General features: G+C 37.3%; 1 protein-coding gene across 2 annotated transcripts in view; it reads right to left on the bottom strand.

Moving 5' to 3' along the window:
* The window catches only part of sh3pxd2b (SH3 and PX domains 2B), a 50656-nt gene extending 26489 nt beyond the window's left edge, over nucleotides 1-24167 (bottom strand). For both annotated transcript variants that reach the window (XM_081390209.1, XM_081390210.1), the window contains exons 1-3: nucleotides 23926-24167; nucleotides 16883-16963; nucleotides 4483-4558 (exon numbers count right to left, since the gene is read on the bottom strand). In XM_081390209.1, the coding sequence (XP_081246335.1) occupies nucleotides 4483-4558; nucleotides 16883-16963; nucleotides 23926-23997 (229 nt within the window). In that variant the 5' untranslated portion in view covers nucleotides 23998-24167. The remainder of the gene's footprint in view (nucleotides 1-4482; nucleotides 4559-16882; nucleotides 16964-23925) is intronic.
* Nucleotides 24168-27648: the final 3481 nt, after the last annotated feature.

Raw genomic sequence — 27648 nt, 5'->3', positions numbered from 1 at the left:
CGACCACCAGAGGCTGACCTGGAGGGACGAGTAAGCCCAGCGGAGTCTCAGGGCAGACGAGCCACGGAGGCAATGAGGAAGCATAGAGCCGAAGTGAGGTCTATGGGCTGACGGGTCGAGACGAGAACTTGGGACTGGAGACAAAACGTGTAGCCGGGGACTCTGGCTCATGCCGAGCTAGAGGAGGGGAAGACTGAGGCAAAGCTGATGAACTGCATGGAGCAAGTGGTGGGGGCAGAGCTGGGGAGCTAGACGACACCAGTGGCACCGATGGATCCCGTGGACTGGCTGTGACCAGCAGGGGAAATGGGACCAGAGAAGTCAGGCATGACCAGGGCATCCGGCGAAGAAGGGGAGAATTCGAGGTTGGGGATCTGGGTGGGAACTGGATCTGCGGACCACAGATCTAACAGATTCAGGACTGCTCCTGGATCTGGGGTGAACTGATCAGCACGCTTAGACTCCGGGGCATTGATGGTATCTGGATCTGGTTCCTGGACGAGCTTTGTGAGTGCTTTGGGATCGCTGGTTGTGAGGGAGAGGCCGCCGTCCTGGAGCACCCAGCCCAAATACCCCAGCAACCTTCGGTTCTCGGGGAGGAGGAGGACGAGAAGACACAATGCTGGTGAGTCCATAGTTTACTCGAGGGTCGGTTATTGTCACGTTTATGGTGACTTAGAAAGCGAACTACAAAGGAGAAAAATGCAAAGTCTTTAATCCAATAGCAAACACAGAATAATACGACCACGTTAACACATAACCGACAAAGGGCTGAACAGAAAAGGGAGTATAAATACACATAGTAAATGAGGAGGACACTAAACAGGAACAGCTGGGACGAAGATGAACTAATCAGAAACCATAGTAACTAATTAAAACTCATACAGACTAGGAACTAGGAAGCACTAGGAAAATATAAGTATCAGAAAGTTAAAGCTATTATTATATAGCTTTTTAAATTAAAATGACCTTTTTTATCCTTCCCCAAATCATCCATGGGGCAGACAGGTTCAGAATAAAGATTGTTTAAATGGTGCACTGCAATGAGTGTGTTTACAAAGCTCACAAATGGATGTTGAGTGTGTGTACATGATGCTCAGCTAATTACAGGAGTTTCTGTGTAGATTGGTGACAAAGTGCTGTGTCAGTAAGCCCAGACACTTGTTAAATGGTTGTAAAGAGCTGGTATGTAAGACAACATTCAGGTGCTTGTAGACTGTCTGATTCACAAGCAAACAAACCTTCCAGCCTGCTTAATTACAGCCAGATGTTCATTCTAAACAAATTAACTGTAACATTCTGAACTTGCTGAAAATAGTATTGCTAGTACTGTGGGGGTGAACGAGGCACAAACAAACGCGGGGCTAGTTGTAACACACATGCTAGCATGACAAAACTTAGCGTATTTATTAGTTGCCATATCAACACTACATTGAGAAAAAATTGCGCCAAAATTAAAACATATTTGGAAGATTTCACTAAACAATTACATAACAATATAATTGTTATATAACAAGTTATATAACTATCTTACTGAAGTTATTTTTTCACCTCAGTTTTTATTATTTATTTAAAACAAGACATCTGCTATTATTTTAATTTGCCCACCTTGGTTTGAACGTCTCGGTTGTATGTAACCCTCGTTCCCTGAAGGAGGGAACGGAGTCGTAGTCAGATGTACCGACTGATTGGGAGTATTGATCATCTTCGAGTATTGATAAAACGAGCCAATGCACATACTGGCGTGCAAGCTTTGCATCCTCACTCCGCCCTGCAGCGCGGGTATAAATACGGAAGTGGATGCACACACCACTTGTTTTATCGCTGAGGAGCTGAGCGGAGCCCGGAGTCAGAAGTGGTCCAGCAATAGTGGCGACGGGACTACGTCTCCGTTCCCTCCTTCAGGGACTTAACTGAGATGTTCCCTTTCAGTTTGGTAACATTCGACGTATTCGGACGTACCGACTGATTGGGATCCCCATTAAAACGCCACTAGTGCTGCCACCTTCCAGTGCCTAGACAAAAACCCCCTGACCCCCCGCATTATTGAGGCAGAGAAAGTACAGGGCTTAGGCCAGGGAAGTCACTGCTGTTCCGCAAGACCCACTCAGTCAGACTTGTTAACACTGGGAAAGCATGCCCTTTTGTTGGAAAGGATTAGCTGCGGAAGCCACATCCTGCCCGTAGGGAGATAATATGTGGAGGATACACATATGGACTGGGCGATTTACCGGGCAGTACAACATATGGAATGTCACTGAGGTGGCTCCAGCCTATAACGGGGGGGAGACGCAACCGGTCAGTGATGGCAGAGCAGGCTCTGCCAAGGGAAAACACGGGCTCGCCGCAGGGAGCCGTATCGTGGAAGAATACACATATGGGATCGCCGTAGGGATCACAACATATGGACCCAGCCTAGCACAGGTTCCACCAGAGCATACGAGTGTTAGGCCTGGCCTCAGACACTCCGCCACGTCTGATGCAGAAGGGTGTGGAGGAACTCAACAGGGTTCGGCTAAAGAGGAACTCTACTAGAGCCGAGATGCCACCCTTTCAGTTTGGTCACGTTCGACGTATTCAGACGTACCGACTGATTGGGATCCCCATTAAAACGCCACTAGTGCTGCCACCAGTTTTTTGATGGTCTTCGCTTCTGAGTTTCCTACAATATTGACAGAAGTGAGAGACTGTAAGTTTTGAATTCTTGTATCTTCTAAATGTGAATTTCGTAATTGTTTTGGAGCACATTAGCTTATAGATAACAATAAGACGAACATATTCATACTAAAAGCCAAAAGACTTCTTTTTCTATTTTATGGGGACTTTAATCAATTTTACTTAAGTTTAATTGGCTTATATACCAGGGATGGGCGAACACTGTCCTGCAGAATTTAACTCCAACCCTGATAAAACTCACCTGCCTGGAGCTTTCTAGCAGAGATGGACTTATTATCGGGAAATTCGAGGGTAATCTGGGATCATGTGTGCCTTGGTAACCAATCACTGATGACTGTTTACGGAAACCATAGAAATGACTGAGAAGTGCCGTAAACTAAATCATACTTGTCACACAACTGTCTGTGACTTCTCTTATAGAACATCATTTTTTGGGGGGTGTAAACTCTAAAAATAGATCAATTCAAAACGAATGTTTTTAGCCGATGTGCTGTTGATTCATTAAATGATAAGCTATTTCATCACTAAAGTGGTTTATTCGGCGTAGTGAAGCCTCTCTTCCATTCAAAGAGATTGGCCTCTTGTCTCCTTCCCTGCGAAGCGCAGCCTTAGCATGCATTATGCTTTTTCCGGCTAAGATTGCAGGCTTGCCTTCAAGTGTCTTTGTTTCTAGTAATCCTGAAGACATTGATTAGCTTGTTCAGGTGTTTGATTAGGGTCGGAGCTAAACTCTGCAGGACAGTGGCCCACCAGTTTTTTGAGAGTTTGCGCGACTCTAAACAGAACACAGAAAATGAAGTATACCCAGGCCAAATAGCACATGGGTGGATCTGAACCTGAACTTTTTTTATACACAATGTTATTAACCAACAAAAACAGATACACATTTGGCTGCTAATTCTTTCACAATGTGAGTAAACTGTAAGTATGATAAGTTCAATTAAAGAAAGTATACTTTCAGTATAATAACTATTAAATAGTTAAATATTTCAAAGTGCACTTTCAAAAACTTAAAAGATAACTAGACGTATATAGCTAGTAAACGAACAGTATACGTATAAGTTCTTTAGTATAGCTCACAGTGAAGTTAAATTGGAAAAGAAAAACTTGTAAACTAGTTGTGTCCTCAAAGACTACTGTTACACCTTTTAACTAAAAAATGGGCCTATTTAGTCCCAAGAAGTATTGAAGTATTCACTTACAAGAACACTACTAGAACATAGATTTTGGAAAATATCCTTGAACTTTACTTAAGTTTACTTAAAATGAACTTGACGTATACTTTTATTGTAGGAATCTGCACACTTTATTTTATAGTATGTGTACTTACAGTGTAGTTACCCAAGAAAGTACTGGTAAAATAAGGTAAAAACATGGGTTAAGGTTAGATTTAGGTGTAGGTTCAGGGTTAGTACCTAGTTATAACCCAATTGCTATAATAAATACATATTATGTACATGAGGAACAGGAGTGTAAAATAAAGTCCTACCGAAATATTTAGATTATATTGTCAGAGTAAACATATAAAGATGCACAGTGGCACCAAATATGTCAAATGCCATGCTATCTGCTGGCAGATTCCCTGTTTCCACTAAGTGATCAGTACTTTGTAGCAGACACTGCTGATAACCACACATATGCATAGTGAAAAAGGAAATTACAAGTTTACATCATTTCCTAAATGAAAGCAAGAAGCGGCAGCAAAGCGATTCCAAGAAACAGCATATAAGATAGAGATCGGTGTATTTCTGTAGTCTATGACTTGACTTGAATGTATGCAAAGGGTCATTCTGCAATGATGTTTACCAGGTAAAAAGGGAATGATTCTGCGTTTTGGATCCTTCTGTCCACCTTCCACAGGGAATTTATCCAGAAGCTCCATCTGGAAAACAATACAGAAAAACTTAACATCAATGTGAAAAGACAACTAATTTTAGTTCATAGATGAAAAATGTAGGGCAGGACTTGAATGAATCAATTAGGGATTTGAGTGGATATTGAGAACAAGTCGTCGCTGATTATAATCCATTCAACAAATGGTCATTCCCCCTCCCCGCGTGCTCTACATAGATCTACTGACATAGTGGAACATTTTTATACCCAACACCTCCCTCTGTTAATACTTACATCCAGAATACCCTGTAATGATCACTTACAGCTATACGTTATTTTTATTTGCTGGCACCAATTAACATTTTCCTCCCATCTGTAGAGATTTGGTAACAGGCCCTTATTCCAGTCCAAAAGCAGCTGCGGACCAATGAAATCACACCTGTGCCTTTCCAAAGTATGTTAAAGTAGGTCATATGTGCATTTTACAGATTCATTCACTAATGACTATAGCAGAGCTTGAATTCATCAGCTGAGCGACGTTTTCCAGCACAGCAGTTCTGAAATCCGCTAGGCCCAACAATTTACTTATAATGCAATACCCAACATAGAGCTAACCAGTGAAAAAATAACTGTCATCTTCAACCCAGGCTCAATGGAAATACGTGCCTGTGGTGACATTTCTGCAAAATCAAATTATGTTGCTTCTTGCATATCATGCACTATGATAAAAGTAGGGATGCACGATATATCGGCCGATATATGTTCATTTTTAATGTTATTGTTATCAGCCTGATATGAAAATGTGGCCGATATATTAAAGCCGATAAATAATGGATTATTTCCTTCAGCTGAGACACTGTTCAACATGATGGTTTTTAATGGCTAGAAATATGATTGGAATTACTTCAAAAAGGAAAATACAGTATAGTGCAGGGGTCTCCAACACGTCGCTCGCGAGCTCCAGTAGCTCGTGGGCTGATTGGAGGTAGCTCGCCAAGGGCCGTTCACATATCGCGTCTTTTGCGTGCTCAAGTTCGTTATTTCAAATAATTGAGGCGACGCGCTCATTTTTTCCAGGCGCAGCGAGTCAACATGAAGGATGGGAGTGCACCCAAACACTACGGGTGTTTTTTTCTTCTCCGTAAATAAATCTAGTAGCAGAGCTACAACAAGCGTTTTTTGGTGTTGGAAATCCATTAGCTATTAAAACTTCTTTGTCGTTGTGGAGAGCGCAGTGCATGGTTGCATAGCAATGACAGACGCCACGGGAAAATCTGACCGAATTTTACTATTAATAATAAAAGATAAGCTAATGTGCATTGTAAATGTCAGTAATTTATCTTTTTTGACTCATTCTTTTTTTTTTGTCAAAACTTTATTTGAACTTGTACATGTTACTACATGTTGCAAGACACTCCTTTCAAATTTGGCCATCATTTTTAATGTTATTATTTTAATGTTTATGTAAACAAAAAGTGCATATTGATGCTAAGTTTGTTTGTTATTTGCTGGTTTTCGACATAAAACTTGATGTGAATTGAGGTGAATTGATTTTATTGTGTAGTATTGGTACTTTTTGAACAGGATTCTGTGATAACCATGAACATTTTGGTCACTATAATCATGAAATTACATTTTCATACCATTTCATCTCTAGTTATGATGCACTATAAAATCAACAATAATTAATAATATTTTTTTTATCTGTGACACATATAGGCCTACAATAACTATTTTAGGTCAAAAACAGTTTGCATAGTTGTTAATATTAGAGTTATGAGACATTATTTAAGAGATTTAAGTATTGCATTACATGAGTAGCTCTCGGCCACTTTCATTTTTAAAAAGTAGCTCTCAAATGAAAAAAGGTTGGAGACCCCTGGTATAGTGCAACATGTGCAATGCAAGTCTGTCATATAGAATAACTCATAAAATTATAAGAACATCATAATAATTGTGCTTGGGACATTGCTTTTAATGATGAGACTTTTGTTTTTGTAATCTCAAAATTATATAAATCTTTGGATTTAGATTTATCGGCTTTAAAAAAAAAAAAAATATTGGTATCGGCCAAAATGTTCATATCGGTGCAAGTGTTTTTAGGCCATATCACAGTATTGTGCAATGAACATCATGAAAATAGTTTATTCGATAATCTACCGCTGTAATCATAATTTATGTGAAAAAGACTGAAACTGTATGTATAGGTATGTTACAAAAATCTAGAGGCAAGTTTTTCCAATGAGCCTAAGTTTCGCATTTCAGATCACATAATTTTGTTGTGGGATTAATTTTGCTCATAAATATAATGATGACTTATACAGCATGTGTAATGAGTTGCAAATGGCTGAGGGAAACTGCATGATGTAAGTCTAACTGAACAAATAAAAACAACAGATGTAATGAAAATTGAAAGCTTCACTATTTTTAAGCATACACTTTTTCCGTAAACAGCACGAAAGGAATGCAGTGCACTGACACATTTAAAAGTTAAACATTAATAGTGCCGTAGTTCTCACTCGTGTCTTTTCGAGACTAATGACGAAGCAAAGAGGGGCTGTCATTCTGCCAGACAAAGCTTTTACTGTTGTTGGCCAATTCATTAAGCGAAGGAACAATGTCTTCTACTGTGACTCAGCACCATCTGAATGACGGCACATTGATAAAACTCTTTATTTCCTCTTTCGCACAGACAAATGAGCTGCATGGGTCCATTACAGAGCAGAGTCTGCCTCTTCTGAGATTTCATTTTATAGCTCCACATAACTGTTTCAAAAATAAAACTTGAAAGCTTCATAATGCTAAGGACTTCGTAGACCAGTGGTCTCCGACAAAGTGTATTAGACTTCAGCAGGCCTGGTAGTCATATAAATGGCTTCGATTTTAATAATGTTATTTTACATTTTTAAATTTTACACCTCCAGTAAAAAAATAGGACACAGATACTCCTACTTCAATACTATTTTCAACATTTTAGAAAAACAGTAAATTCAATAAAACAAATAGAAGTATGGAAATGATGTAATGTTACAAAGATTGTAAAACAAATCGAAACTATATTTGATATGAACATTAAAGTAGCCACTTTTACATATAAGTGTTTATACTACATTGTGACAGACATGTTGTCTTTAGTATTGTGTCTGTATATAGTATACTGTATAGTTTGCTTGTTCTTTTTAGATATACATTTATGTTTATGCTTGAGTAGTAAGTAGTAGGGGTGGGCGATATGGCAAAAATATCACGATTTTTTTTTTTTTCAGGAAAATCAAGATTCACAATTTTACAATGATTTGTTCATGATGGTTTTACTATTTTGCAAGTGACTGAGACGTACAGCCAAACTAATTTCCCTATTTTAAAAATATAGCCTTACAAGTTAACAAAATATAAAAGAAAAAAGAGTGACAGACCATTTAGGCCAAAGTAGGGGCGAGCGAAGATGAAAATCTATATTTTATTATTTTATCCTTGTTATTAAAAATAAGAAAAAAGATGCACATTACAAATACAATATAATCTACAAATGAAATTCATTTGTATTCAAGTAAGAAATTGAATAAACAAACGTAAAAATAAAACACTACATAGACTTCACTGTATAAATTCTACATACACTGATTCTTATTAAAGCTAATGGAGTTATTCAGTGAAGAGCAGTAAGTGATTTTGTCTTTGTCATTTGTTTTTTGATTAATATTAAAGGCCCATCGAAGTGCCATGAAACATGCAACATTATTCAATATGTTAACATAATTTCCACAGAAACAGGAAGACAGGGCGGGGCATATCAATTAGCCCCTCCCCTTTTTAAAGATAGCCAATAGCGACATATTTTACATCTTGTGAAAAGGGCATTATACCACCCCTTTAAAGTCCCCCTGTAGTCAATAATTGTATCCCTTAAAACTCATCTTTCATCACCAAAATGACATATTTAAACAGTTTTTAATAAAAGAACTGCCAGAACTGCAACTGAAAGAATGCACTGTAGCACGATACTAAGATATTTCTTCAAAAGCAGATCGAGGAGACATCGTTCACGATCAAAAATCCTGATACGGCACACCAATAGTGAGTACTAACAAAGTTAATGCATCATATCTACATGAAGAGGAAAACAGCTTCTTCTAGAAGACTGATACTGTATGTCTGAATTCTTCATCTCATGTGAGTGTACATAATTTGAATGAATTTATGTATAAAACTTTTTTTTCTTTTGCAAATAAATAACTGAGTACACCTTCTGTATACCCCTGTACATTTCAAATATCATTCCCTTTTGTGACTTCAAAATATGCTGAGTTGAGACGCATCAAGCCACGTTTTATGTCAACGATTCCATAAGTCACTGGTTCATTCACATTGTACGTGGAAGTGCAAATAAAATTTTACAACTACCGCAAAGAGTTTTCAGTTAACCTTGGTTTAAATTTATGAGTATTTTTGACACGTTCATTCCATTCCTCTCATCTTTTTTGTGGAAATAAACAGTGTCTGCATTCTACAAAAGAACTAATGTCATGGTCAACAAAAGAAGGAAAGTCATACAGGTTTGGAACGACAAGAGAGTGGGAAAATAATGACACAACTACTAGTAATAATATTTTATTCACTAACCTTGCACATTTCCACGAACAAATCATGATTCATCAACAACTTCCATACTAAAATGTAATATAAATTTCCAGGGAAAACAGAAATTACAAACTCAGGGTGGCCTTACAGACACACAAGAAAAGAGTAACAGAAGGTGCATTACAGCTTGAGATGCGACGTTTCTCTACATGTATGTACAATTGGTGTCAGAGGTCTGTAATCTGGGTCTGTATAAAGGGTGTTTACCGGGGCATTGCTCGAGATTCTTTGAGATTCTCTCAAGCAAAAGAGCTTCTTTAGAAAGCATCCTCTGTTTGCTGAGAGTGATGAACGGCTGTGCATAAAACCCTTATCTGAAAATGGTTTGGACATGTTATATGCAAATTAATAACCTTGCTCATTTAGAATACTCCAAATTCATTAACATTAGAACCAGGTTAAGAACAAAATCACGTACGTTTTGTGAATTAGGCTAATTTATTTTTGTGAAAAGTCCTATGCATATAAATATGAATCATTTGCATAATTATTAGTGAATGAGACCCAGTGTTTTCAATAAAAGACAGTAAATCAGCCCCTCAGAGTAACAGCAGTGGATGTGAGGAACTGAGAAGAGAACAAGTAAAAGCTGCCAAGAACATGACTCCAGTAAATGTTGTTTATAGGAGGAATTGAAATTCCTTTATGATAAATCCATACAATCAGTTCTTCCTCAGCTGAACAAAGAGAAAACCCCTTCTCACAGGACAGGCATCTAACTGATGTGAAGAGCAGACATGCGTCTCTCTGGAGTTCACATATGCTAATCACATCCATATGTCTGAGAGCCACGCCTGAGCTAGTGTTCAGCAAAACTTGAGCTGTTTGGACAAGTAAGTTGCTGACATACAGAGGAATTTATGTTTATCATGATCTCCAAAACTTGAAATGCTTTAAAATGAGTTTTGAGGGCAAATATAAAATGTGTCTACACACACAAATCTCTTTACAAAACTGGTTGGTTGAAATGGTGTCCAGATTCTGCAGAGCTGTAACCTATAAATTCGCAGCTTAAATATACTATAGTTTTGAGTTTGGTTGAACTTTTTGTTCACAACATGATAACCCTACCTCTATTTGTGGCATTTCGTAATATTTATATTATAATTCTAAAATGTGGGGAAAGAAATAATTAAGAATGTTGTTACCCTATATGTTGTTATTTAAGTAGTAAGTAAGTAATAAGTAAGTAGAGAAAAAGTTGTTATTTCAATAGTAAGAACATGCAACGTGTAACAAGGACACTGTAAAATAAAGTGAGTCTACGTTTCTTAACACACTTAAGTACACTTTTAAAAACAGCACTTTGTAATGTCAAATTAAATTTTTACTTTAGAGAACCTTTTAAAACATAATCCTTTGTCATGCTTTAAAATGCACTTATTTTGATGTGTTGTTTAATTTTAAAGGGGTGGTATAATGCACTTTTCACAAGATGTAAAATAAGTCTCTGATGTCCCCAAGTGTGTATGTGAAGTTTTACCTCGAAATACCCCACAGATATTTTTATATAGCATGTTAAAGTTGTCACTTTTTGAGGGTGGGCAACAACTCAACAACTCATGCTTCTTCATGGAAGAAAGACAAGCAGCAAAGAGTGAGAGAAATGGAGGGAAAGTTGAGGAAATAGTCACCAAAGCAGTCAAATTCGTCATATGATAGAGACAACAAAGAACGAATAAACAGGAGTCAGCCGATGGCAGTGAATGACAACTATTTGTTTACATTCAAACACCAAAACACCACTTGTTTAAATGCAGTACTAAAGATAGGATGGTTAACTATATTATTATATTGCATTTCTAATCACAATCTGTGTCAAAATGATCACAACAAATTATTTTATTTCAAGTTGAATTTATTATTATTTATTTCAGTGGTTAGCTATTTACATGAATCATCTTGGTAAACAATTGAGCATTGTTTTTTTTTGTTATTTCTCCACTTCATCATAACCATGCGATTTGATATGAAGTGACTGTAAGTGTCTTGTCCATAACACATGGTTATAGACATTTAAAATAAAGAAGGAACACCATCAAACTTAACCTTGAATATGCTGGGTTCAGTAGAAGTTTAGCTCGATCTATTGCATTTTAGTATAATACTGATTACCACAAAGATTGTATGGCATTATGGTATCATTCCCTTTCTCAGGGAACCGGGGTTACATCCATAACCCTAAGACCTTCTCTTTCAAGGGAACTCAATACTGCATCAGATTGATGCTATTGGGACGTCAATACCAATGCCACCATACTGCCAAATGCCTGCCCAAAGGATGTGAATACGCACATTCTAAGACCAAGCCAGGAAGGAGAGGATAGTCCCCTTTTCTTCATTACGATGGGGCAACGCATTAATAGATGAGGGCAAGAGTTCCCATCCTTACATAGATAAACACATCTAACTCTACCGCTAAACCAAGAGGAAGCAACACCAAAATCACGCCCGTCAACAACTTCAATACAAAAAGTGCAGGTTGCTACTGTCCTCAGACTAAGCACAAACTGTAACACCTCTAACTCTACCGCTGTTCCTGCTCTCACCTTCGGCCTTATCACGATGCCGAAGAGGGTAGCAGAGGAAGTGGAACTCGACCACCAACAACTTCTAGGGATACACAATATATCGGCCACCATATCAGTATCGGGTGATTTATGTTCTTTTTTAGGGTTACCGTTATCGGCCCAATAAGAAAATTTGCCCGATATATTAAAGCCAATACATAATGGATTATTTCTTTCAGCTGAGACACTTCAGATGCGCACTGTTCAACATGATGGTTTTGAATTGCTTTAAATATGATTTGAATCACTTCAAAAACGAAAATACGTGCAACATGCGAGTCTGACATATAGGCTACATAAAATTATAATGAGAACATCATTATAATTGTGTGCCTGGGACATGGCTTTTAATGGTGACTTTTGTTTTTTTAAACCAGGATCTCAAAAATTATATACAAATTTGGATTTTGATTTATCAGTCAATATATCGGCTATTGGCTTTGAAATATAAAAAATTATCGGTTATTGGTTTCGGCCAAAATGTTCATATTGGTGCATCTCTAACAACTTCAATGGAAGCGGGCAGGTATTCTTGCAACCAAGCCGAACCCAGTCTGCACGATCACCTCTGAGCTAGACCTGTGGAAGGGGCAACAAGAAGAGCAGCCTTCTCTACTTATCCATCGCCCTTCACTGGGGCGTCATCTTAAAGGCTCGTACCTCCGACCCCCAAACGACCGGCCGTGTGGCCTTGTACTTATTTGTCTACTCAGTACCTTGCGAGCTCTGAGGAAGGGCATATAAATTGATGCTTCTACATTAATACTCTCACTTCAAGCTCCAGTGCTGGAACTTACTTTGTCGGGAGCTAGGGAGGCCTCAGCTATGCATACATCTGCCAACAGATTACATGGAAGAGGACAGGTTACTTATAGCTCTACCATCCTCATCCTCAGCCACTGCACTGCTACCACCACCAGGATCAGCTAGAACCACTTCTGACTTCATCGCCATGCATGGAGCACATACTCCTTTCCGAACCAGGGAGGCAACAAAAGAAATAAAAAAACGACTAACATGATTAAACCATGGGGTCGCAGCTGCCTACATCTCCCAACTGGAAGAGGGCAGGCTACTATACCGCTACTAACTCCAGGTTCTCAATCGATTATCTTAACTCTGTCGCCACTCCGAAAAGGAGTACAACAAGGAAGTATACACTCTCTCCTCATGCAGAGTGCTGAGGGGGCAGTCAAAAAGCAAACTGAGGATTCTCCCATCTCTCTGCTTATAAATACACATTTTTTCCTGCACTGAAAAAATGCTGCAACAAGCTATGTCTACGTCCAGTTGTCATCTCGAGCCCAATGGGGGCCAGGAAACATCTCAAGATGAGGTCCATCTCTTTATATCTAAGACCTATCTCAGATCCCTCCTGGACCTCCTGCAGGCACGCCGGTTCAACGATCGACTCCTCAGAGGCAGGTGTTGGCAGCCACGCTAGCCTTCTGACCCATCTCTCCAAACTCCGGTGCTTGGTTGGGGTCCGGAGGCTTTTTTGGGGCCGAAGGTTCAGAGCCATGGCGGGAATATACATAGTAAATGCAGCCAACTGAACCTTTGTCTCTCTGAACCTCTCAACTACTCTCAACTGCAGTGCCAAAGAGGCCAAATGGCAAAACCAAGAAGAGTCATTTTATCTCTCTGCTTGATCCCCGAAAGGTTCATCCATAGAACGCCAATAACGCGGGCAGTCCATTTGGTGGCACTTAGGGCTAAAGAAGGAATTGTTTCCACCTCAACTTCAAACACATTAGACTCCTCGAAGTCAGATCGGGCCATTATTATGTTCTCAGGCAGACCGGAAGAAGCCACAGAGCGGGCTTCCAAGTCTGCCCTGAGAACTCCTGAGTTAGCGGGTGAAGACTGAGAAAGGGGAATCTCAGATCTCTCAGAACTTAGATCACCAAGATTTTAATCTCCGAGCAGCTGAAGGACCTGAACCGTGGGGCGCAGATGCCAGGCTTCCATCATCATCAAAGAAATCCCGGCAAGAGCAGAGTTTTTTTTTTAGGGTAAAACAATCACAATGTGGGCAGCCACCTCTCTCAAGAGATGCCCTGGCATGCAGCGCTCCCAAACAAAGGTTGTGTCCCAAACACAAATAGTGTGTATCATTGTCTGTCAGAAAGCGTGTGCAAGGAGGCACATATCTTTTAAATGCTTTGCTTGCCATGAGAACTCCTAACCAATGGAATCTAAGGACAAACAATGACACACACACATCTAACAATGTGGCTTCCTAAAGACGAAGAAGATGATGTCACATGTTTGAACGTTTATTTATAGTCTCACTGACTTGCTTACCATTCGTAACCTGACTATTTCAAGGTCAATTTCATTGCTGTGTTGGCACACACGCTTCAGACACTGACCCACGCAGAGGCGTTCCCATAGCGTCAATTTGACGTGGTGTTGAGTTCCCTCGAAAGGGAACTTCCTTTAACTTAGCTTTTTTATAAATTTTACTTATGAAAACGTGGCTGTATGGAAATCTATTAATATTGATGCACACCACTTGTGGTCAATAAATGATTATAATATTACAATATATAAAAAATAATTGATTATAGCGCTACAGTTAACATTTTCAGACCTATGAATTATTTGAAGGGGTTTTGTTCATTTGCTAAAAAACAGATTTTTCCATGGTATGGGTCACATTTCTGTGGAATTGCCCATCAGAGAAAATATCCTGTAACATTTTCAGGAAGCTGTGGCACACCTCGCAGAGGGGATTTCTGACCAATTGTCCAAATTTAGTGAATAGCTTCAGTTGTGCTAAGTGCTTCTAATAATAGTGGGTTTCCGTTATAAATTGTTTACAAGTTTTTGGCTCCTATAATTTGAGAGAAGAAGAGTCAGCACAGATGTACACCAGCAAACAAGAAGTTCAGATAAAATTTGTTCTCTCGCAAGCCTTAAAGTTTAGTGCTTAGATCTGTGTGTAATTTATATTAGGCATTAAACTGGTGATCTCATTCTCAAGAACGACTCACTTACATTAAGCATACTCAATGATCTTGATTTTACATTCATAATTATTAGGGCTTATATTATTATATGTAAACTGAATAACTTACAAAAAGTTATGATTAAATAACTAAATTATTCACAATTTATAAATAGATAATTGCTCAGAAAAGCCTCCTAATGAAGATCCAATGTCAATTCAATGTCATTTCAAAAAAGACAATCTTTTTTTTCTTTTTTATTTAATCTGAGCTACAGTATTTTAGTATTAATATAGTTTATTATTCATGTGCAGTCTTTGAACCTTAAACTTAACCTCTTTGTTACAGGGGTTGTATAATGCCCTTTTCATGTAAAATAAGTCGTTGATGTCCCCAGAGTGTGTATGTGAAGTTTTAGCTCAAAATATCCCACAGATATTTTTATATAGCATGTTAAAATTTTCACTTTTTGACGGTGAGCAAAAACGCACCGTTTTTGTGTCTGTCCCTTTAAATGCAAATGAGCTGCTGCTCCCAGCACAGGGGGCGGAGCTACAACAGCTTGTGTCCTTTTACCTCACACAGACATGCACTGAAAATGTCAATGTTTATGTTCAAACCGGAGTCAGACAATAATGGAGAGACTCAAGAAGAATTGACAACATGTAAAATGCAACATTTCTGAATGGTTAGTTGATGAATTTATGTATTTATGTGTATGAATATTGATTAATTTATGTGTAGTTATTTTCTAGTCATTGATTAGCATATTCTGTCATGATAATTTATAAATCACGTTCCCGGGGGAGGGGTTTATGTAAATTTTTACATAAACCCGGGAGGAATGTTGTGTAGTCCCTACCAGACGTTTGTTGTAGTCCTTAAAAAACGATTTATTTAAAAGCAAATATCTTCCTTTGCTTTGAACTGTGAGCTTTGTAACTTTTGCAGATGTTGTTTATGCTCAAACAGCAACATTACACACTAACTAAAGTTAAAAAAGATAAACAACCACCCCTTTAAGACTTTCTTAAAAACTAGCAGTTAGCCAAGGAGTAAGGAATCTTTTTTTTTTTTTTTCAAAATAGTTTTTATGTAATAGACTTTTTTTTTTTATGACCAGTCTTAAAGGAAATAAATTAGATGACTAAGAGGTCAATGTGATCGGGACGAGATATCATTGCACAACTCATGAAGTTCCTTATGAATCAAAACATTCAGTGTGCCAATTATTATATGCCAAGGCCCCATGAAGCTTTTTTCCAGACATTCTGTGTTGTCTGTTGTATTTTTTCCTGGATTCTATATTATCAAAAACAGTGGTAATCAAACGTAGGCACAAAACATTAACAATTTAATTTATCTTTTACATTTTTTTACTTTTTTTTTGTTTTGCAAAGTGCAGCACAACTGAGGTTTACTGTTACAATTAAAATATGAAAAATATTTCATATATTAAAAATATTGTGTGATATTTCTTAAAAATAAAGTTATTATTTAAGTAATAATTGTATTATTAATATGACTAGGCTATTATTACTTTGAGAAGTACATTCTACTGTACAAAAGTAAAATATTTCAATCACAATTTAGTTAACTTTAATTTTGATGATGTCTGGAAAACTGGTACGTAGCCTGTCAAGATCTAAATGTGGCCAATCTGACTAAGAACCGTATGACCAACATCCAAACAACCAGCTGCAGTTTCTTTGGAGCGAAAAAACAAACAAACAAAAGGAAAACGATTTAAATGCTGACACCGCCATATTGGAAAGTGCAGACTTCCACCAACAGGCCAAAATCCAGTTCACCGCTCTTGTCACAGAAGCATACTCAAATTAACTTAGATCTTAAGTAAGTTTCTACACACTTCTCTTAAACAGAGTCATGAATATGATGGTTTTTCCTGTTGCACCACTGAATTCCTGCCACATAAACGTCAGCAATTTAGTGACCATCAGTGAAATCCATGTTGATCTCTCCAACTACTAAGCTTTTAGATCTGCACATGACATCAAACTTAAGGTTTGGCATCACTTCATCAAGGTTCCTTGACAAAGAACAGCCACACTGCTTAAGTTTTCCATTATTCTTAATGTTAGCAAAAAGGATGCTAATATTTGGATTCATTATATTTTCATTCACATTTTTATGATCACATTAGTATACTGTAGGCCTAACTAGTACCAGTACTAGTTCACAACTCACCTGAAGGTCGAAGAATTTACTGTAGCGCCTGAAAATGTTCTCAGTGCTGCCATCAGACCAAGCCACTTTGATAATGTAAACCTACAGAAAAAAAAGGAAAGAAAATGAGAGTTAACCCACATTTACAGTTTACCAAACAATGGAAATTCTGTTTACTTAAATTTTTTTCACCCTCATAGTCCCAAACCAGTACAAGTAACCAGTACTTTGCGCTCTTTTTCATGCAACTTTGATGAATGGGGAGCTTACAAGCTTTAAAAAGATGCAGAAGCACCATACATACATCCTACAAGTGTCTCTAATGACCTGTGCACTACATTCAATCAAAGCCATATGACAGCTTTGACTAAAACTAAGCCATCACACACTGAATTTGTCTTTGGTGTGACCCAAATCTAAACGATTTGTTCATGAATCAGACTAATTCACCCACTGATTTGATTTGGTTGCAGTGGAGGACAGCCAACTGGAGGAAAACATTATCATTGAATAATGACTGAATTTTGATTTATTCCTCATTCAAAGATAGTTTGGCTCCAAAAGACAGAAGACACTTTCACTTTAATTATACTTTCATGGTATTTTTGTAATCCTTTTGAAGCTTTTTGAGCCGCAGTCTCTTCATCAACACTGCAGAGAAAACAGCAATTGCATAGAAAACAGCAACCAGTGCAATTCTTTATTATCTCTTCTTTTGTGTTGCACAGAAGAAAGTCATTTGGTTTCAAAACAACATCATGACTGAATTTTTATTTTTAGTTGGACTTTAATGCAACCCCCGGTCCCCACCTAGAAGCTCATCATTAAATAACAGCTTGCTAAGAGTGGGTGTTCGTGGGCAGCAATACATTATAATATGAAAGTGAGAGACTTCTTCAGTTAAACATACAGTGTGATTACTGTATAAAAAACAACAGCAATGGTGTAAAAATGTGATTTTTGGATGCAGTTTCTGTGTAATGGGTGGTTGCAGGGTGTGGTTATGAGCTTGCTAAGGTCTTCTTTATTGATAGCTGCTGTTGTTTGATTAACATTAATGACACAGACGGCAGCAGGTTTATTAGGCTGCTGTCTCTTTAAGAGCTAATGCAATGATGATTCACATCCCATTTCTTTCTCAACCGCTTACGTTCACTTCAGACATAAAATACTTCCACGATAATGGTTCAACTTCGCAACTCACATGCGACCCGAACTGGGGTGCGTTTCCCGAACAACGACGTAACTCGCTGCTTAACTACCATAGTACGATGTATTGTTGAAGAAATCAACTAGCTAGTCACGACTGTTTCTCGAAACTGTATTTTCTCAAAGTGGTCGTTCAATCACGTTGGTTTATGACGTCACGCACGTGGTGGATTAATAACTTCTTTTAATGAATCTGTTTAGGATCGAATTAACGCTAGATGTTTTGCTATAAATTACGGACATGACATCTGAGGACTATTTCTCATTTTTACTCTTTATTTCCAGATTCAATCATAGACTCGTTCTTACACACTAGAGCTCGTTCACACACGCACACTCTTCAAAAACGGTGCTTTAAATCTCTTGACAAACTAAAAGACGTAAATGACATTTGTATGAATTCTAAATAAAAGACGCAGGTTGTGCTGAATGTCTACTTGCTTATTTTGCTCAAGATAAGGATTTATTAAGTCCACATGTCATGCAAACTTGAAACTATGCTTCTACCCACAGGTGGAGAGCTGTCGTTCCAAACACACAACTTTGTCATGCTGTTTGCGAATGTTTGTTAGAACGATGGTTTCGGGAAACACCGACTCGTTGAACTATGCGGATAACGACGGAACTTGAGAACATAGTTGGCTAACAATGCTTTTGGGAAACGCACCCCTGTACGGCTCAAGGATCATTTATGAGTGATCTGTTATACCCCTATTCATGTCATGTAATATTTTAGAGTGCAGTATGGTTCGGGTTGTTCCTTCACTGTAAGGCTAACTTTTTGTTCATCATTTTGTTTCTGTTCATCATCCATCAGCATATATATATCATACAATTATATATATATCATAAAAGCATATATCCAAAGGAACAGGACACCTCTAAATAAGCTGTATGATTCCAGGAATGATCATTCATGTCTAAAGTGCAGCAAAATCAATGCGGGGATAAATATTCACCAAAGTTTGACATTGAAAAAGGTAAAACATTGAAATCCCCAACTTGGGCAGCATGACTTTTTTATAGTTCAAAGAAAACCACAAAGACATGCAATTTAAATAAGTTTTCCAAATAACTCCTCTCTCTCTCATCCCTAAAAATGAGTCAACAACAAACAGCAGAGGGACCCAATACAATTAAAGTCTGTTCTAATGAACAGAATCAGAGTTGAGGCTATGGAAGATTGTTACCACCACAGAATCAAAATAAAATAAAAAAGGTAATTGCAACTTTTTATCTCACAATTCCGACTTTATAACTCACAATTGCGAGTTTATATCACGCAATTCTGAATTGCGAGATGAAAAGTGTCTCTAATACATAAAATAAGTAAGCTTGACCAGATTTTGAAGGTAGTAATGTCGCACAGTTCTTCAGCGGCGATGTTAGCGTGTCGGACTTCAGGAATCTTAACCCTTCCAAGAATCTTAACTTCTCCCAGATTTCAATCTGTGGGACAGGATTAATACCTGAAGACTAGAGGGCTACAAACAATAAATACTGTAGGACCTCCTCCCAATGGAGATCCTGCAATCCACAAGAAGTTCCTGAGGAATGCTGTTCCTTTGTTCTTCATAGACACAGTTTAAAGATAAGTGAAATACATATAATCTTTCAATCTTTCAGCAATAAACTTAGATATATTACAGCTTTTAAGTGATTATAAAATGGAGTGCTCTTTGCGAGCTTAATAATCCATTCAGAATTTGAATAAAAGTTTTGTTTTTGATGCTGCTAAGAGGACCAACGGCCACGTCACGCTTTCCGGAGTGACATCCACATGCAAATGCAGGATTCACTCTCAAAACTACAATGATTGAAATACCAATCAATGGACGGAACAAAAATATAATGTCAAAATAGATTTTACATACATTAAGATTTGAGTGCATTAAAAAACGGATTCATGGAAAAATATCTGATCTTGCGCATCAAAATTTGAAATGATGTTCCAAGTATTGTAAAAGTAATGACTTTTAAATCTCTCACTATACATTTCTATTCTTGTTATGCTGGTGATTATATTATATATTGCATAACAGGACCTGTTAAATGTTACTGTTTTTTCATTCATTTTGGATGTATCTATTATTATTTATGTTCTTAGGGGTATTACTTTTTGGTTCAGTTTGGATATCTTTCAATTTTTAAACATATTTAATATATATTCATATTTATATTTTTATTTAAACGTGCACTATTTTCAAGATTCAGTCAATACCGTTTATTTTTGTAGTTAAGTGCAACACTATTTTACTTTGAGTGTTAACGGTCTGTTAATTAATCGGTTATCAGCAGGTACAGCCTAATTTAGTTCTCGGTTTCGTAAAATCTGAAATTGGTCAACCTCTACCTGACACTTTAACTCCCGCTTTCACAGACAAGGCTTAAGAATAGTCCCAGACTAAAATGTATGTAAGTGTATTTAACTGAAAGCAGCTTGCACTGATATATATTCAAATATGTCAGTGCCATTGTTTTCTGTCATTGTTTTTTTTCCAAGGCATGTTTATAAAAGCTACTTAAATGTCCTAATTAATCCTGGCTTAATCTGAGCCCTGTCTGTGAAACCAGGCCTAAGTGTGTAATACTCTACGTCAGTAAAACAGAAATAAAGAGTAAAATATCAACTCTTTGAGCGTGTTGTGCTGATCCTCCTGATCACATCTCTCCAGAGAGGGCCTGCCTTCACCAATGACCGGCTTCTTTGACCAATATAGAAATGCTTTATTATTTATAATAATGCTGATTTCCCACACATCTCAAATCATGGGTCCTTTATTGATCAGTATCAGTAACTCGATACAGTGTTTTATAGAGAGTGTGCCGCAGGCTATTAGTGATGTTTATAGTAATCGACTTGCTTTCTTACACGAGCAACACAAGCTAGGGGTTTTCTCAGGGTAAAGGACGTCTATAGTGGCTCTTCACAACACTGAAACCTGGATCACATTTCGATCCTGGCTTCCTAGATCATGCTGTTCAGAGAAACGCTATGAGGATGCCATCAGTTTGCACAAGGGGCAGCTGTTCATGTGGTTCATGTGGTGTTTTGTTCTGAATGACGTAAAACCTGCTGCTCCATTATTTATAAAATGATTGACTCATACAAACTGGAAATTGCAGTAACACAAAAACAGAACTGAAATTAAGAGTGACACATTAATACTAACACTTTATATTCTATTTATTAAATAAAAAACCTTGCTTTGTGAACTGTGCTAGACTAACTGGGACTTCTCACATCACTTGGCCTATATATTGTTACCCTTTGGTTAGTTTAATTGCTTTCATTGTTCTCATTTGTAAGCCACTTTTGATAAAAGCGTCTGCTAAATGTAAAATGTAAGACTAAAATAACTTTATTATGTCTAACTTTTCTTTGGATGAAATACCAACTTGTGTTCCTGGAGCTCGACTGGTACAACATGCCGCTATCAAATCAAGGTCATGGGTTTGATTCTCAGGGAACACATATACTGAAAAAATATAGACTTAAATGGTTATTTCACCCAAAAATGAAAAGTGTTCCATAATTTACTCACCCTCAAGCCTTCCTAGGTGTATATGACTTTCTTCATTCAGTCAAACACATTCAGAGTTATGTAAAATACTTAAGTCAGAGGTCACTCTTCCGCAGGAACTCGACTCGCGTACGGCCGTTACCGGAAGCTAGTGATTATGGTTTATAAAGTTATAAATATGGATATTTTTCTTACACAAATGCATGGCTTCGCTTCAGAAGGACTTTATTAACCGCTCGAATGGATTATTGTATGATGGATGGATGCACTTTTTTGGGCTTTAAAATCTAAGGTACCATTCACTCCCATTTTAAAGCTTGGAAGAGCCAGGATATTTTTTTTTAATATAACTCCGATTGTGTTCGGCTGAATGAAGAAAGTCATATACACCTAGGATGGCTTGAGGGTGAGTCATTTTTGGGTGAACTAACCCTTTAAAATGTACTGTAACGAATAAAAATGACAGTCAAATCAAATGCATACATGCGGGATGTGGTTTGCCAGGGAAGTAGTGGGATTTCCCTGCCTCTGCTTTTGATTTCCCCATTTCTTGAATCCCTAGTATAGTGATAGGTTTTATCCCTTATTTATTTAGGACAAACATGATTCTTTTTGACAACAGATGGCGAAATAAGTTTTCCTTCCGACATATTAAAACATGCATTACAGAGTAGAGCGGTAATAATTGGATTAATATTATGTTGGAATTTTAGGTCTAGTGTTCATAAATAGTTGTTAAATGTTCATTTTACTAGCTAATACTGTCCTTGACATGATTATCTATGGTCAGCGCAACGCACTGTCACTGCCACCACTCTTTCATCACACCGATTACATTTTTTTTTCTGTTATAGATTTTATTTTCGCGTGACACTACGGCTTACTCTGGACTAAGATTGAATCAAGACAAATTTATCAGAATGGATGGATAAAATGGGTTTAAAATGTTTGACAGCTTAGGGCCTGCAAATCATATAAATAAATTCATAGTAAACAAGCTAATTGTTAAAAAATATATTTAATTCAGTTTAAACAATTAGGCTATTTTCTCTATTTTACTGTTCATTTTATATGAATTAAACAGTTTTTTTTTCTACATTGTCTAAATATTTACACATATGTACATACAAATTTTGAAAACATGTCGAGGTCAAATATCACATTAAAAAGAACATAATGTATTCTTAATATTCACAATATGGAATTCTAATTAGCTACTCATTATTGTCAAAGTCATTTTACTGTAATATAAAAAACAACTAACTGTAATGCAATGTTTCATGTTTTTAGCATAAAATAAATTAAATTCAACAAATAAAACCATAATGTATAAATCTTAACAAGTGAAATATTACAATTGAACAATTTGAACAATTGAAATACATTTTTTTCTACATTACTTTCTTTCTTTCTTATGATATTTTGGAGTGAAATATGACTAGGACAATTCGACAAATTAAGTGAAATTCCCCCCTGTATCAAAGCACAGAAACAGAAAGGGTCTAAATCTGGGGAAAATAGCAATATGGTAAATCAAACTGATAACCTTGAGCTATAGAGCTTACAGAGTTGCTCAGAGTCCCTACATGCATTGTAAGTAAGCTTTTAAATGATGTGTCAAGTGAGTTGCTTTTATTTTGTCATCTGAGCGGTAATGAGCTAGCTGCTTCAGGCAAAAGAGTAAAAACACAAATAGCAAAACATAATAGCAACTTAATCTGCAAAAGATTAATTAAAATACACAAAACTTTGGCTTTGTTGGACTGGAAAAGCTTAACCTATGGCAGCATTCAATAGCAGGAGGTTAGGGGGTGTTCAGAACTTTAAGGGTGTGGTGAACAGGGCAAGTTTTACACACACACACACACACACACACACACACACACACACACACACATATATATATATATATATATATATATATATACACATACATTTGTATGTATATATAAACCTATATAAACAGATACAGTCTAAGCTAATAGACTCATAAATGTCTTTGTTATATTTATACCGATGTGAAAACATCTGGATTGACCCTATTACTGCAGAATAGATGCCTTATTACCCACAGCTGTCAGGAGACTTTACCTAACACTTGAAGAGTTTAATACTCTGCAACAGTTGAACTGAAATAAAGAGATTTCATGTATAATATCAACTCTTTGAGCATGTTGTGCTGATGTGTAACTTGATCCTGCTGATCACATCTCCAGCCTCTTTGTTCAGACCAACCAGCGAAACATTCTCAAAATACATCCCTGAACACTTTCATTAGGAGAAAAAACATTAGGAAAAGTTCGTTAAAAGTCTTTAGAGATGTCAACTTACATAGTGTTTGTTGGGGTTTCTTCTCTTTTGCACATCTTGAACAGTTACTTCTAGTACAGTCCGCCGTGGCATGTTGTAACACTCTCAGACTAAAAACAGATACACAATAACGTTCAGAGCCACAGCAGAAAATCTGATAAAGTTTTCCGCATGGATTTATAGTCATTCGCTTGTTTGTCTATCCGTTTCTGCGGGTTTACAGTCCACGTCGGATTTCCTGCAGTCTGGACCGAGTGAACTCCCAGCCTATCCCAGCTCACCGACTCTAATTTAATTAAAGCCCACCGTATTCACGCATCCTACTATGGGATTGCTTAGCTCATGAATATTAAATACGTACCGCGACGTTCGCCCAACAACCCTCACTGATTGGCTGAAGGGCAGCCATTGGCAAGTGGGCGTTCGCCAGTTTCTGAATTATTTATTCCAAATATGGTGAAGGGTTGCCTTATAAATATTAACTAGGCTACGTGACTAGACGATTACTGGGAATGCCAGTACGACTACATTTATATTCATGAATTAATCCTTCGCCATAGTATGATTCGTCATTTAGCTCTCAGACGAGACCAACCCAGTGGGATCACTTAAAGGGAAAGCGCACAATAATTTGATACAAATGTAATTTTTACCCTGTGTATGTAGCTCACGGCAAAAATGTAGCAAACATTGTACCCTTTTTTTTTTGTGAACATGAACTGTGTAACAGCAGGAATACAAAACACAAGTCCTGCCACAACATGTCCCCCCCACTCCTTCATATTGTTCATTCACAATTATGCAGCATCATCCATGCTTTTTCTTTCGTGGGATGCCTGCAAAATAGTTACCATGACAACGTGTGTAGTTATATGTGCAACAAATTAGCAATGCGACACACACTGTAAATTCTGGGGACTGAATTTTTTTTTTTTGAGAGAGAGAGAGAGAGAGAGAGAGAGAGAGAGAGAGAGAGAGAGAGAGAGAGAGAGAGAGAGAGAGAGAGAGAGAGAGAGAGAGAGAGAGCACATATCTTTTTTACACAAGGAAAGCATTAAAACATACAAAAATAAAGAAGAAAAGGATTGAAGATTGATGCTGGAGGTTACAGTAAATGGCATATGGTGAGATGTTGTCATGTTGCCAGTATACGATTTGGAAAAATATGATTGAGATGTATTTGACAACACGGATGTCTTCAAATCAAATACATTCTCATTAAAACTACTAGTAAATAATTAGATCACAAATCTATTTGCAGTTCATAGTATGAGATTTTTTATTTTCACATCATTCAAATGTAAATCAAGTGAATTAAAATGTGTGAGAAGGTGTGGAGTAAATCTGAAAAAGATAATATCCTAATAATAATAATAATAATTAGAGGATTAATAATAGTTATTATTCCTACTGTTGTTATTGCCCTATTTTTCTGTAGATTTGTGCTGCCATCTTGTGGTACATTCATGAAATAAATACTTTATATATTATTGTATAGCTGGTAAAAACAGTCAATTTGTCGTGTTATTTAAATGAAGTTTTAAAGCCATGCACTATAATTCCTAATGAAAGCATTTAGGATCACTGATTTAATCGCCCATAAATGTGTCTCATATGAAGTGCGATGGATCAGAGCCATCACACATCTGGAGTTCCAGGTGTGAGGTGATGCCAGAGAAGATCTCCTGTTGTGGTAACAAGTAGCCCATGGCCTGTCCCTGAACAACAGAGCCAAAGTAACCATATGGACGGATGTTGAAGATCTTCACACAGTGCACTGAGGAAAAGACAAAGAATGGTTGGTCAGCATTTCTACTAACAGCAGCTGATGTAGAGGGAGGTACAAATGGGACAAAGACAAAAAAGTATGTCTAGTCTAAAAACTAGTTTAAAATGCATGTGCCCAAGTCCATATAAATGTAATGTAACAACATATGTTCCTAGACAGATGGATAGTTATTTTATTTTGTAGTGACAAGGATTTTATTTTTCATGGAAGTCATTATGTCATATACCTTTGTTATAGAGTTTTACACCATCATATTGAACAGAGTCTCTCACTGTTCTCCCAACAGGACCACCAAGGTTTCCAGAAAAAGGAGCGTTGATGATGCCAAAATCACTGCACGCAATATCAATTCCCTTGTGGAAACCTCCATCACTGAAGATACAAGAGAAATCACGTGTCTTAAAAAGCAACAACGAAGCAAGAGTTGTAGTAACTGTTCTGGAAAATGCTAAAACAAATAGAAAAATGTTTAATGTATAAAAGTTTGTAAGTTCGTTCCAGGCTTCTGATTGGTCAACAGAGCATTTCGGCCAAACTAAAATCCACAACATTATAACAACATGATACAAAACACCTGTTTATCATATCATCATGCAGCACCGAGGTATTTTTGTTGCATATCACGTTCTGTTATGTCAGGGACTATAACTTTTAGCAGAAGAAAGCCACGTAAGGAATTTGCTTACTAAAATAGTGCTTTGGAGGTGGTTCCTCAATTTCAAGCACTGATTTCACCGTGGTTGATTATTGAAGCGGACAGATTTTTTTTTTGGTAAATGAAGGTCACATTTTCTCATTATTATCATCATTGACAAATTTGCAAGTTTTGATTCCTACAATGGATTTGTACGTCTTTTTGTTTTCTGTCTTAAAAAGTATCCCATTTCTAGCCTGACGTCGTCATACTGAGTCTAGTACTGCTCCATTGGGCTGTGATTATGGGGCGTGTTTCAACCGAACCAGGAAAGAAAATGCCTCTGCACTCAATAGCTGGGTTTCAGTCATGTTATTATGATGACGCGCGAAGGCAGCACGATTTTAGACGGAGGGCATGGAGAATACGTCTATGGAGGAAACCGTTGCGGAGAGTCCGTATTGTACAGATTTAGATCCAGTTTCCAGACATAGATACAAGGAGTTAATTAACAGATATGCTGGACGTGACCCGTTCCTCATGAAGATGAGTGAGTTTTCAGTAGAACTTAAAGATTTGCCGACAGTCCTGTAGTGTTTACTCACTGGCTAAACTATATTGTAAATGTAATAACTGGAACAGACACGGAGCTCTCTTAACTACATGCTTTTATTACTCTTGCTCTCCCTAATCTCGCGGGATACGAGACTTGCCCGAGGGCTACGGTGCCACTTTTAGGACATAAAGTAACAGTCAGGATGTTACATCTCCCTTCTCAAGAGAAAAATGGCATTACCTAAACACACAAGATTAATTCTGCGAACATAACAATTGTGCTGAATGCACATATAAACGGTCTGACAAATATAGTCTGTAGTCGTTAGTGTCATTGCTGTAATGTAAACAAGTACAGGTAGCGGTTAAATGACATACGACATGTGCACCAATAAGTCATTAGTTTTAAGTCAGAAATAATGTTTTCATTTCCCATATGATTCAAGTAACTTAAAGGTGAACTAGTTGTGCAAAAAAAAAAAAAAAAAAACAGAACAGGCAGTTAAACTGATTTCACAGTGTTTCAGAGGTAGTAGGTAAGTAACAGGTATTAGAACACGAAAACACCTTTCTCTTGTTTTTCTTTTTTTTTTTTCACAAGAGACAACAACAACAGCTTAAGTACAACTTTGCAAAATTAAGTTGTTGTTTTTTTTTTTTTTCTTAGGGCAGCGATCCGCCTACACCCTTTACATTATAGGTCAAGGATTTGTCTTGGTCTGGAGATGCGGCCAAACCTTGTTGTGTAATTGGGTTTTTGTTGGTT

Source organism: Scardinius erythrophthalmus (assembly GCF_964197995.2).
Source record: "Scardinius erythrophthalmus genome assembly, chromosome: 17".
NCBI classification, from domain to species: domain Eukaryota; kingdom Metazoa; phylum Chordata; class Actinopteri; order Cypriniformes; family Leuciscidae; genus Scardinius; species Scardinius erythrophthalmus.
The sequence above is the reverse complement of the archived record's forward strand: the minus strand, read 5'-3'. Positions and strand labels throughout refer to the sequence as shown.